The 12,017-nt window shown below is 38.8% G+C and overlaps 1 protein-coding gene across 2 annotated transcripts; it reads right to left on the bottom strand.

Moving 5' to 3' along the window:
- Window positions 1-4,157: 4,157 nt before the first annotated feature.
- Window positions 4,158-9,521, bottom strand: LOC131595282 (phytochrome B-2-like). Of its 2 annotated transcripts, XM_058867592.1 has the most exons (5): window positions 7,236-9,521; window positions 5,763-6,570; window positions 5,043-5,336; window positions 4,741-4,951; window positions 4,158-4,436 (listed from the first exon to the last, which is right to left on the bottom strand). In XM_058867592.1, exons 1-5 carry the CDS (start codon window positions 9,406-9,408, stop codon window positions 4,260-4,262), a joined length of 3,663 nt encoding a protein of 1,220 aa, XP_058723575.1. In that variant the 5' UTR covers window positions 9,409-9,521; the 3' UTR covers window positions 4,158-4,259. The 2 variants fall into 2 exon arrangements, with proteins under 2 accessions (XP_058723575.1, XP_058723574.1); XM_058867591.1 differs by having other exon boundaries at window positions 4,158-4,951; window positions 7,236-9,520.
- Between the last annotated feature and the right edge of the window lie 2,496 nt (window positions 9,522-12,017).

The following is a 12,017-nucleotide window of genomic DNA, read 5'->3' as shown; positions in this document are numbered from 1 at the left end:
AAGATATTGTATGGACACGGGTCTTGAGCCCATAATTTTTTTAAAAAAATTGTATTGATTAATTTTCAAATAAATTTTTAAAAATACTTAATTAAAATTATTAATTATTAATTAATTATGTCAAAAATTATTATAAATATTAATTAATAATATATTTTATGTTTTTATCATAGTCATCACTCCCACCTCGTGAAAAATAATTTTTTTTCTAGTCTTCACTGCCACGTGAAAAATAAGAATATTCCTTTAATTTTTTTTCATGCAACCAACAACTATAAAAACTAATTTAAAATTATAAACAAAACAAATAACACAACACTACCAAACCTAAACCTCTACCCCCAAACTTGAAATGAACACATGATCCTTATTGCTAAGACGCCATCTAGGTTGGTGAAATGAAATGAAATGAAACTGAACATCACAAAAACCAGAAATAAACTAGACTACATTACTGTTTATGGTTTGAGTGTGATTCATTTTAGGCCAAAAGCCTACTTCTCTTCCTTGTTCCGCTCTTATAGTATTTTTTTTCTTTTTTCTAGTTTCTTTCACATCAAGCAGCAAGCATGACAAATGTTATCTCATAAGCATTAACACTCATGTTTCTGCTTGAATTTCTATGGAGACACTATTGTCATGATAGTCCCAGCCTCTGACTCTACCGAATGCTCTTCTTCTACTTTATCTTCTCTTGTGGAGTTGTCTCTCATGAAAGCACCAACCTCTCGCTCTAACTCAACAGGCATGACAATCTCTAAGTCAAGATTCACAATATTTTATTCTTCTAGTTCTTCATTTTCCTTATCTTCTTTTTCGTTGTCTCCTTCTCTCTAAGTGTTCTTCTCCACGTATTCAACTAGGTTATACTCTTGTCTTTCTCGCTCATCCAGTTGGTTAACTTGTTCATGATCTTCCAATAGGGGTGGCAAAACGGGTCAGATCAGTCGGGTCGGCCCATTTGAATCGACATTTTGGTCATGATCTAAAATAGAATTGTAAATTTGGTTAAAATCAACAGAGTCCCCAGTCATATCGTAAGGACTCTTGGGTTGGTTTTAAATCAATTGACTGTATAATAGGGGATGGTTTTCAGCTTCGATTAAGATTATGATGAATGATAAAACGAGTTTAATTACAATTACAATTAACAGATTAATCTAATGTTCGATCTTTAACTTATTATCGATTTATATAATTCCCAATCCCTAAGCGGATTCTATTCCCTTTTCGATTACAGTATCAATCAAACAAGCGTAATTGATACTACAAGATATATATTCCTAATTTTTGAATTAAGCTGACAGATAAAAGTAATCATAAATTAAGCAAACACGATAAAACAAATGCGGATTAAGCAAGCGCAACACGATAAAACAAACGCGGATTAAGCAAGCACGATTAAGGTAAAGAAACATACAACCATCAAAATTAATCAATCGACTCTAAGATAAATTAAATAAAACATTTGAATATTAGAGAGAATAATTGAAAGAAAAATAAATTAAATTGGGAAATATAAAAACCTCAAAGTATGATGGAGGCGCGATTACAACAGATCACATGTGGGGAGATTAGTTCTCCATGTATTCGTTATGCTCTAATGTATTTTTCATTCAAAATAATAATAGGCAATGTAGCATTGCGTTTTCACTTAAGTACTACAAGAAAATCGGGCTTAAAGAGCAATCGATAAGAAAATTACAAAAACAGGCCCAAAACTAATTATTTTATTAAGTCTGGAACTAAACTGAATTTTTCGACCTTCAGCACTTCAAATTAGCTTTTGACTTAAACACGGAAGTTATATCGTATTCTCTTAGTTTTCCAACAAATGTTATAATACGTCAATCTGATTCCCATCGCTCAAGTTACGGTCTGCACAGTGAGAAGGTATCAATTAACCGTTTAAGCTTAAAAGAACATACAAATTTAAATTAAAGGCAAAAATAAACTTAAATATAAAAACACACTAAAGTAGTAAAAAATAATAAACTAATAGAATTGCCTAAGTACAATGTAGAAGAATATGCATCAAAATATGGTTGTACCTTTGACCTATGTCTAGCCGCTTCTTTGATAATCACATTAATTATTGGTTCACATTATCTCCTTGGGCAGGAAATCTCAAAGCTCTTTCCTAAAGAAGTGCATAAATGACGAAAGAAAATGAATGAATCAAGACGACTCATCCACAAAGGGAAGCAAAGTCCATACCAGCTCCTGCTGTTGAGGTGCTCCTTTAATGGATAAAATATTCCTCTCAGGAGGGCGATCTACGTATTAATAGCAGATACAGAAGAACAAAAATCAACACTTTCATTTGACACTAAACTATAGAATTGTCTAAGTACAATATAGAAGAGTGTGCATCAAAATACACTGATCACACAGCTTGCATGAAGGCATTTGATTGTACAATGGCGAGTGGCGCTTGCTGCATAGAGCATAGAGTGGGTGAGACGATGAGACGAATGGAAACAACGTTGGTACAATAATATAGTTCTTTTTCCTGAGACTTCATAGGCTTGAATTATCAAAGTCTTTATCAAAGTCATTTTGAATAGATTCTTGCAGAAATATTGACTTGGTAATCTAGAAGCTTGACTTTCATTTAAACACACCCTTGTATCCTTCTTTGGTTCAGAGTGTGTCTACAGTTCAGAGTTAGATTCGCAAAAAACGACTTCTTCAGAGCCAAAATCTATTTTCTCTGACTTGCGCACTTAAATTGTTCTCTATACATATTATGCTTTGTTATCATCAAAATTCAAGGATAGTTGGAGGACCAAACTTGTTCCAATAATATTCTGGTGTATAGGTGGGTATGAGAGAAACATGCACATGTGGACTTGACTTAGATTTTTCCTCCACTCATGAGACTGAAGGTTTTACTATAGAATAGACATCCCTCTAGGGATGTCAATTTGCATCTGTTAACGGGGATCTCCGTGGAGATTATCTGTTTGAAGTTTCGAAGTTAGGGATTTTTTCCTTCGGTGGAACGGGGATGGAGAGAAAAGTTCCCCCGATGACACTATGAGGCGGGGATTGGAAAAGTATCCTCCGCGCCGCGGATTCTCTGGCCCCGAACATATTATTTAAATTTTATATTTTATATATTATTTAATATATAACCATATATATAATTTAACATATTTTTTTTATAAAAATATATATTAATTTATTAGAAAATGAAGAGTCATTAGTGGATGGATCATTTTTGTTTTGTTTTATTGTATAATGTATTATTTCACTACTCTAATTACCAAACCCTATAAAAGTGCATCCAATACATACAATGTACATGTCGTATCCTCCTATTATTTTCTCAACTCTCTGACTCCTTATTCATCATCTCCTAAGGGGTGATTGTTGTTTTTTGCTTATGCATTGTGGCATTACATCATGGTTGTACAAGGACATGCATTGTAGCAACAAGTTCGGTTGAATATTATTTTTTTTTTATAAAAAAAATTATAAATAACCCGTGCATTTTGTTAATTCTAAAAAAAGGGAAAAAAAACAAAATATTAGTGTTACAGTTTTGATCAAAAATTAATTTTTTTTAAGATTTAATATTTGTGGGGATCCGTGGGGATGGGGAGAAATATTTCCCCGTGGCAAAGATTGGGGATGGGGATGGAGAAAAAAAATCTGGAGATGGGACAGGGAGCGGGAAAATATCCTCCGAACATTCCCTACCCAGTTGACATCCTATCCCTCAAAATCACTTCAAGTGATAAAACATGAGAAAGTGTCTTCATACAACTACATGATTACATACTATTTACTTTTGATATTTTTGGCTTCCTAACATCATAGATAAATCATTTAAAGAATCTAAAAGTTCATGCATGGCAATGTTATGTCTCATAAACATTTTTTAAACATTTTTTTAAGAGGATTTTGTTATCTAGTTAGGGTCCCTTAAAGGTGCCTTAAAATAATTATTAATGCCAGGTTTTTAAAGGACTCGAGCCCTTAAAATTACATGTAAAGTTTTTCCAAACTCACAAGTCACTACCAATGTAACCATCTCCTATTTCATTTATCAATGTGCAGAGTCTGAACCCTCCACAAAAAAAATAAGTGGGTTACATTTTCTTTTATTCAAACTAGTCTAGCTTTCACCGCAATCCAAAAAATACATGACATGATAACATAGCTCTTCTTACTACAGATAAGGAATGGATGTACAGCAATGGCAATATAAATAAGGCAGTGAACCCACACCTTGCTACACACAGATTTTACAATTATTTGTTAACTAGGAAAAACAATACATAAGCAGTTACTAATACTATCACTACAGAGTACAGCAGAAGACGTCTACGGTTCATTCTAACCATGGAGTGGAGTCCAATGCAGCTGCTAATGATGCAAGCATTTTCTTGAAATTTGTTGCAGGACACCCACTTGGCCATGAAGATGCACTCATAAGATTATCAGCAAGATTTTAGGTTACATTTAGCTACAAATCAATAGCTCCTCCTGTTGTACAACTGAACAAGTACAACTGAACAAGTTTTGTCAGGGAGCAAAACAGCAATCTAATTTGATAGTAGAATTGCATGTAACTAGGATAAGTAGCAGAATCAGCTTGTTCAAATGCTTGTACCCTAAGCTTCCGGTTAGTTAAGCACAAACTGAGTATATGACAACAAACTATCTAATGGTTAACAACATGAGTGATAGAGCTTGGACTTGAATTTTACAGTTGCGAAATGCCTAATTAACAGTTTTAGAGCTTCTCCGTGTCACAGGTAGTTCAAGAAGAACTAAGAAGTAGCATCGTTCTGCCTCCCTTACATATTGAACTTCACCATTCATTAACTTTATAATCTTTCTGCTCATGCTCAGTCCTAAGCCTTCTTGAGTCACCCACCGACTGTTATGGAACATGTCTTGAATCAATTCAGGTGGAAGACCTTCACCAGGACACACCATCCTTCACACGCACAAAAAAGAGAAGGAAATAAAACACAATCCCCGAAATTTAATGGAAAATTGGAAATGACTTGAAGGTCACGCCAGCATACCTAAATTCAGCATGCAGAATAGTGAGTCCATCCGAAATTTGTTTTATTCTTGGAAATACATGAATCTCTACCCAACCATCTGGAGATGGGGCATAGCGCACCACATTCATTAAGAAATCAGCCAAGACTTGTTGAATCCTCAATTGATCACCATAAACAGCCAATGCCTTGATATCTTCAGGAATATCACGAATTAACTGTAACTTTCTATCTCTTAGCAATAGCATTACTTGGCTAACAACTGCGTTTATGACATTCTCAAGCAGGAATTCTCGCTTATCAAGCTCCAGGGACCTAACTCCGAAATAATAATAATAATAATAAAGATGTGAATCTTGCCTTCTAACAGAAAACAACAAAATTTAGAAGGACATTAAAAAGAGGCAACAAAACATGAGTATCAACCCACTGGCCAAGTATGGTAAACAGGGAAAGAATTGATATTTGATATTCACTTGAAGATGCATAAAACCTACATTTCCTAGCAAGGGACTATATATGTTCACATGATTGACAAATGTCTGAAAACTCTACTTTAAGAGCCATAGAGGACAAATGAAATTGATTCACATCATTGCCAATCATGTAAGACCAGGTATTATGATAGCTACCTACAATCAAGATATAGTAGATGCTGCTGCTTTTTATCAAATCAAGGCAAAACATCATAAAATTTAACAATCTAGACACTAACAAGAAATGATTGCTTAGAAAACTCACCCATCCTCGATGCTTTCCAGAGCAATGTCCCGTATTATCTTCAGCATTTGCTTCTCACAAGCAGCACTAGTCTCAAGAAGCTGCTTTTGCTCATCAGTCAGGCATGTAGACTCCAAAAGAGAGTTTGTAAAGCGTATGCCACTCAAGGGATTCTTTACTTCTTGACAAATATAAGCTAACTCTTTCATTCTAGCAAAGGAACTACTATCCTGTTGTTTCTGGACTGTCAAAGCCTGTTGAAGTTCAGGGCTCACAATTTGTAAAAAGCAAAAAGCGCCAATAATCTGACCATCCATGTTAACCCTCTTATTTGCGGTCAAGAAAGTCTGCACATACTTTCCATGTCTGTCAAGAAATGACAGTGGGAATTTGTCTGTGTCATGTCCACCAAGTGCATTGTGCAAAACAATCATGAATTTTGTCATAGCATCTGAGCCCTTCAATTGACAGAAACTACCAAAAACCTCTCCCACCAACAATTTGCCAATGACATCTGCACGGCTCCAACCGCTGAGCTTTTCCATAGCATTGTTCCACTCTAAGCAACATGTGTTGTCATCCGAAGCAAAAATGGGAGGGATCAATGCATTTGGACTATGTACAATAGCCTTGTAGTCACCTTGTATGTTAATGAATTTGTCCATTACAACTTTTTGACCAGTAACATCCTGGCCAACAAAGCACACTCCAACTATATTATTTGTATAATCCTTGCTGGAGCAAGCATTCACCACTATAAAAATTGCCTTATTTTGATTCCCCGGGCCAAAAGTCTTCATTTTTATCTCAACGTTTTTATCTTCTTCACCTGTATTAATTAAATTTAAGTTATACCATTGTACCACCAATTATCAATATCTTATTTTTACTAAAGCTAAACTAGATATTCTATAGCAGCAGGTAGTAGTTTACTTCAAAGCTCAATGACATTAAATCTGCTTGAGTAAAGAGTAGGTGGAAAATAAGAAAGCCAAAGATGGAAGAAAGTGAAAAAGGTTTTCAACTAAAATTAGGGTCAAAAGGGAAAATATTCATTTTATTTTCCAACATCTCATACATATCAATGTGAGCCCTACTGTCACGATACACTCGATATAGATCATGGTTATTTTCGCTTCGTTTTCCTTTTTCCATTTGCATAAGCATGATATGGCTAAACAGTTGAAATGTATGCCCAAATTTCAGTTATTATTGAATTATCAATGACTATGACTCGGACTATTCATGGCATGATTGTGCATTCATTCATTTGAGGTTGGGAATTTGGAAAAGATAGTCATTCACTTAATAGAAAATATTGCTTTAAAGTAGACTGTGAGTGTATTGGTTACAGTTAAAGTATCATGTATACCTTCTAAACTGTACCCGTCATGTTTGGTAAGATCAGTATGCTCTTCCTAATAATTTAATCTGAGTACTCCTGCCTAATAAACACAACGAATCAACATGAAACCAGAAATTTAGAAAGAATACCTTTTAATGCATGAGAAAGAAGCTTATCCACAGCCTCTTGAGACTCTTTATACACAAGATCATGAACCAAAGACTTGCCCATAGCCTCCTCTACCAGAAGTCCTGTCAATTCGGAAACCTTAGCATTCCACCCATTGATGCGACCATCAATGTCAACAGCAAATATGGGAGCAGTGGCAGTTTCTATCAACCTAACCATTTCTCTAGCCACAGAACTCAGTTCATCCACCCCTTGCAACTCTAGTTCTGCCATATGGGTATGCACAACAGCCTTTGAATCATTATTCTCAACTTCCTTAAACGAGTCTCGCAGGATAAGCTGCAGGGAGTGAATTGCATCCATTTCTGCATTTTCCCACTGCATACTACGGCTCTTCACCACTTCTAAAAAGGCCTTGAAGGAAGAACGTGGATGCATTCTCTGCCCATCATCCTTATCCTCCGGGTGATGCTTTGCACCACCCCACTTAATTTCTTTAGCCGTATGAGATCTGAACCAGAAAAGAAAGTCTTTCTCAGTGATATACGCAACTGCCATCCCACAAACTGCATCCCCAAGAGAAGCAGCCCCAGGATAACCAGCATCAGCCAAACTATCAGTACTCAACCCCGTCGAATCACTATGAAAGGCCAACAACCAATCTATGATATCCCTTATCTGAGACTCGGTCGGGGTAACACCCAACGGGTGGTAGTTTCCTTGATAATACAAAGCAGCCCCATCACACCTCACCAAGTCCATAATACTAGGACTCTGAGTAACAATCCCAGTAGGAGAATCCCTAAGCAACATATCACACAACAGAGTCTGTGTCTTCAAAACCCGTTTCTCCAACGACTGCACGGCTAACTGAAGCTCCATATTCAACTGAAGCCCAAAAGCCTGCATTAGAAACTCACAAGCATACCTAAGAGGAAAAGGAATACACCTAGCAGAAGTATGATGACAAACAACAAGACCCCAAAGCCTCATCGAGCTACACCCAGTACCACCAATCCCACCACTGTGTTCATCATTCCCATTAATAATAACAGCCATAGCCAAAGAAGCAATTGATCCCATATTTGCCATGTACTGAGCATGACAACCATGAGGAGCGCGAAGCGTACTCCCAACCAAACAAACCGGCTGAACAAGCGCCTCATCCTGAAAAACCCTAACAGGAGAAGCATTACAATCCACAATCATCCTAACCCTATTCTGCTTAAACAAAAACCTAGAAGCCTGAGGAATATCAGTAGCAGGATAATGCAAACCAATATAAGGCTCTAAATCAACCCTCTTACTCTCAGCAACAACCTCACCATGCTCATCCTCATGAAACTTATAAACCATAACCCTATCATAACCAGTCAATTCCCTAACACTCTCCACAACAGCATCACAAAGAACCTTAACATCCCCACCAGGAAGCGCCTGAAGCTGCGAAATCGCCCGAACCGCAAGCTTCTGAGATTGCACAGCACCAGCAATCGAAAGCGCTGGATCCTCAGATCTTGCAGGCTCCAAATCAATAACAACACCAACATCAATCCTATGAAGAATTCCATAAAACGGCTTACCAGTAGTTCTCGAGTGGATCCAAATAGGATTCATTAAACTAATCTCCCGAGCTGCAAAAGCTTTCTCGAGAAGAACAGAACTCGAATTAGTAAAAAGAGACCGAACATCAACACCCAAAGCGAAAAACGAAGAGGAAGAAGAATCATCTTCCATGGAAGGAACCGATTGAGGAGCGATACCGAGCATGTCACGTGCGTTTTCAGAGTAAGCAAGAACGCGGAAAGAATCTTCGTCGACGGCGATCATTGAACCGAAAGGCTGAATGAAACCACCGCGTTGGATTTTGGCTAAGTAAGCAGTGATTTGTTGCTCAGGAACTGATTCAGGAGCTGCCGTGACACGAATGGATTGTGCGTAGTCGAAAGAGTCGCCGGATTGTTCGAAAACGGCATGGAGTCTTGCATCTTCTGTGTACTGTGCTATGGCTTTTCTCATTGATACTGATTCTCTTTTATTACTATCTCTGTTGTTGTTGATGTTGTTGAGGTTGTTAGTGTTGTTATTGTTATCTTGTTGAGGTTGATGGTGTGATATTGATGATGCATTGGCCTCACCTCTTCCTCTACTTGTTGAAGTCATTCTACCTCTTCCTCTGCTATGTGAAGCCATTTTATGATGATGAAATTAGAAGGAGAGGAAAAAGTGTTTATTTTGTGGTTGAAAATAGAAGGTAAGAATGAGAGTGTGAGAGTGAAGATGTAAGAGTGAAGATGTAAGAGTGAAATGGTAGTTTTTAAAGTGTAATGGTAGTTTTTGAATTTTGTATTGTTGCATGTGATGCGATGAGCCGATAGGCTCTATGTACGGCGGGCGAGTAGTCAAGTAGTTTCATTGACTCGCGTAGTGTACTAGACTAGTAATAAAGTGGTTCATATTCACATTTTTTAATACAATATGTAAATGAAATGTCAAATGACAATAGTAACTATTATTATATGGCTAGTCAACATTGCCGAACATGCAACCAAATAAAATGAGACTCAATGCTTAGCTTATATTATTACTTCCATCTACACATGTATGAATGTCCAATATATACTTCTCTTTAATAAATTTCTCCTACTCTTTATATATATATATATATATATATATATAGTTCCGGACTTGAATAATAGCTAGGCATGACCCAACTCATTTCTGCTCCAAAGACGATCCAATAGTGGTTGCCCGATCAAACTAAGGGCAATGGAAATCCCTTTCCTCCTGTCCCTCTATCGAGGACACTCCTTTATCTGGCTCGGGAATCGCATGCTATTGTTGCCCTCGACCATAGCTACTTCTGCACTAGCAACGAGGCATTTGCTCTGCTTTCCCGTCGGGGACAAGCATCCCTCTGCTTGCTGGGCACCTCTGCCGCCCGGAAGTACCTCTCTATCTGACCTACAGCTAGTTTCGGGCAGCCTAGATCCACGATCCAGCCCAAAACATGGAAAATGGCCAAGCATTAGAGGATAATATAAAACCCTCTCATTTGAGAAGGTCAGGTAACACAATTTCAAACTCTAGAAACATTCAAATGTATATGTGTTCCTACTTACTTGACCGTCAGAGTACATTGCAGGTACACCCTCTTTCTCCTCATCACCATCATTGTGCAAGACGTCTCTGGTCCATTTTCAGGTTCTGATCGCCTTCCTGATTAGTGGCATCGTATGTGGGAAACATTGCTCTCCCCGTTTTTTTCCTCCCCAGCAATCAAAGACCAAAGTAATCTTCAAGAATCATATCATGGCCAGTCATGACGACGACCACAATGCTCACGCCACTGTTATCTCTCCCGTGCTCAAATTTGACCTCGACTTCGCCAACCCTTTCTTGGAGGACACAACCCTTTGAAAAAGGGACGATGACTCTGCATCTCCCTCCTCAGACGATGCTCATGACCTTGGCACCCTCAACGCCAACACAGGTAATACCAAGAAAATTCCAGAGGGCGTGCCAGAATCCTCTTAGTTGATCGTTATATCGGCCAACGTCGTTCCTATTGTGACCGTCTTGTTCGAAGCCACTAACAAGACAAAATCCCTGATCCTCCAGCAAAACGAGAGGATCAGGGCGTTAGAAGGTGCACACCCCCTCCGCGGAGACACTGAAGACACTCCCGGAGTCCCTCTACGCGGCCAAGAGAACGTCGTTCAAACCGAGGGGAGCCAAAGGTCCCAGCAGTAAAAAAGCACGACCGCAACTCTTCTCGTCAGAATAAGCTATCCCCGACATCCAAGAAAGGTAAAGAAAACCCTTGGGCAGAGACTCGACGGACACCTCCCAAAGATCATTCAAGAAGCCTGTCTCCCCGACGGGACTGTAGACATCGCGCGTCTCCTTCCCGCTCTCTCAGTTCCAACAATGAAGACGAGCCTCGAGGCTTATTTTTCGTAGACATCATGACGGCCAGACTACCTAAAGGGCTGGAGAAACCTCCCCTTTTAGGCATCTATGATGGTACCACCGACCTTGACGAACATATAGAAAATATCAATGCATTGCTCGATTATCGTGGCGTCAGGGGCGCCATCAAGTGCAGGCTATTTCCCACCACTCTGAGGAAATGGGCCATGGCCTGGTACAAAAGTATCCCCGAAAGGTCGATCACATCTTGGAGACATTTAGGGAGAACCTTCTCCAGACACTTCACAGCTTCTCGTCGTCACCCGTAGTCAGAGACATCACTAGAAGCGATCATACAAGGGAAGGATGAATCTCTCCGAGCCTATATCGATGGGTTCAACAAGGAAGCTGTCCAGGTCTCTACGATAGATGACATGAAAAAGCATCTCCTCGAACGCGGCCTGCACCTGTGCAGCGACTTCATCAAAGCTGTTGGCATCGAGACTCCCTCATCCTTAGACGCCTTCCTCCTTAAGGCCCAGGCTTACATTCAGTACGAGGAAAAGGAGGCGGTCAACACTGTCTGCAACTCTAGACACCAGGAAAGCGCGGAGTCCTCAAAGTTTGAGGATCCCTCGACATGTCGTCGGGAAGGAGAAAAGATAAAAGAAGACGAGTCTCGCCACTCTCAGGATATTAAGGGGCCGATTGGTCGGTTCCATGATTACACTCCACTGGTCACCTCCAGAGAAAAGATAATGTCCGAATGCACCAACGCAGAGTTCCAAATGGGACCTCCCACATTCAAAAGAGAATCCTGATTCTTCGAAAAGGATTCATTCATATAACACAAAAAATTTATACACATTGGCCAAAAGAAATTTGCTTAA

The sequence above is a fragment of the Vicia villosa genome, linkage group LG4 (genome assembly GCF_029867415.1).
Source record: "Vicia villosa cultivar HV-30 ecotype Madison, WI linkage group LG4, Vvil1.0, whole genome shotgun sequence".
NCBI lineage: Eukaryota > Viridiplantae > Streptophyta > Magnoliopsida > Fabales > Fabaceae > Vicia > Vicia villosa.
Note: the sequence above shows the minus strand (reverse complement) of the source record. Positions and strands in the feature narration are given on the sequence as shown.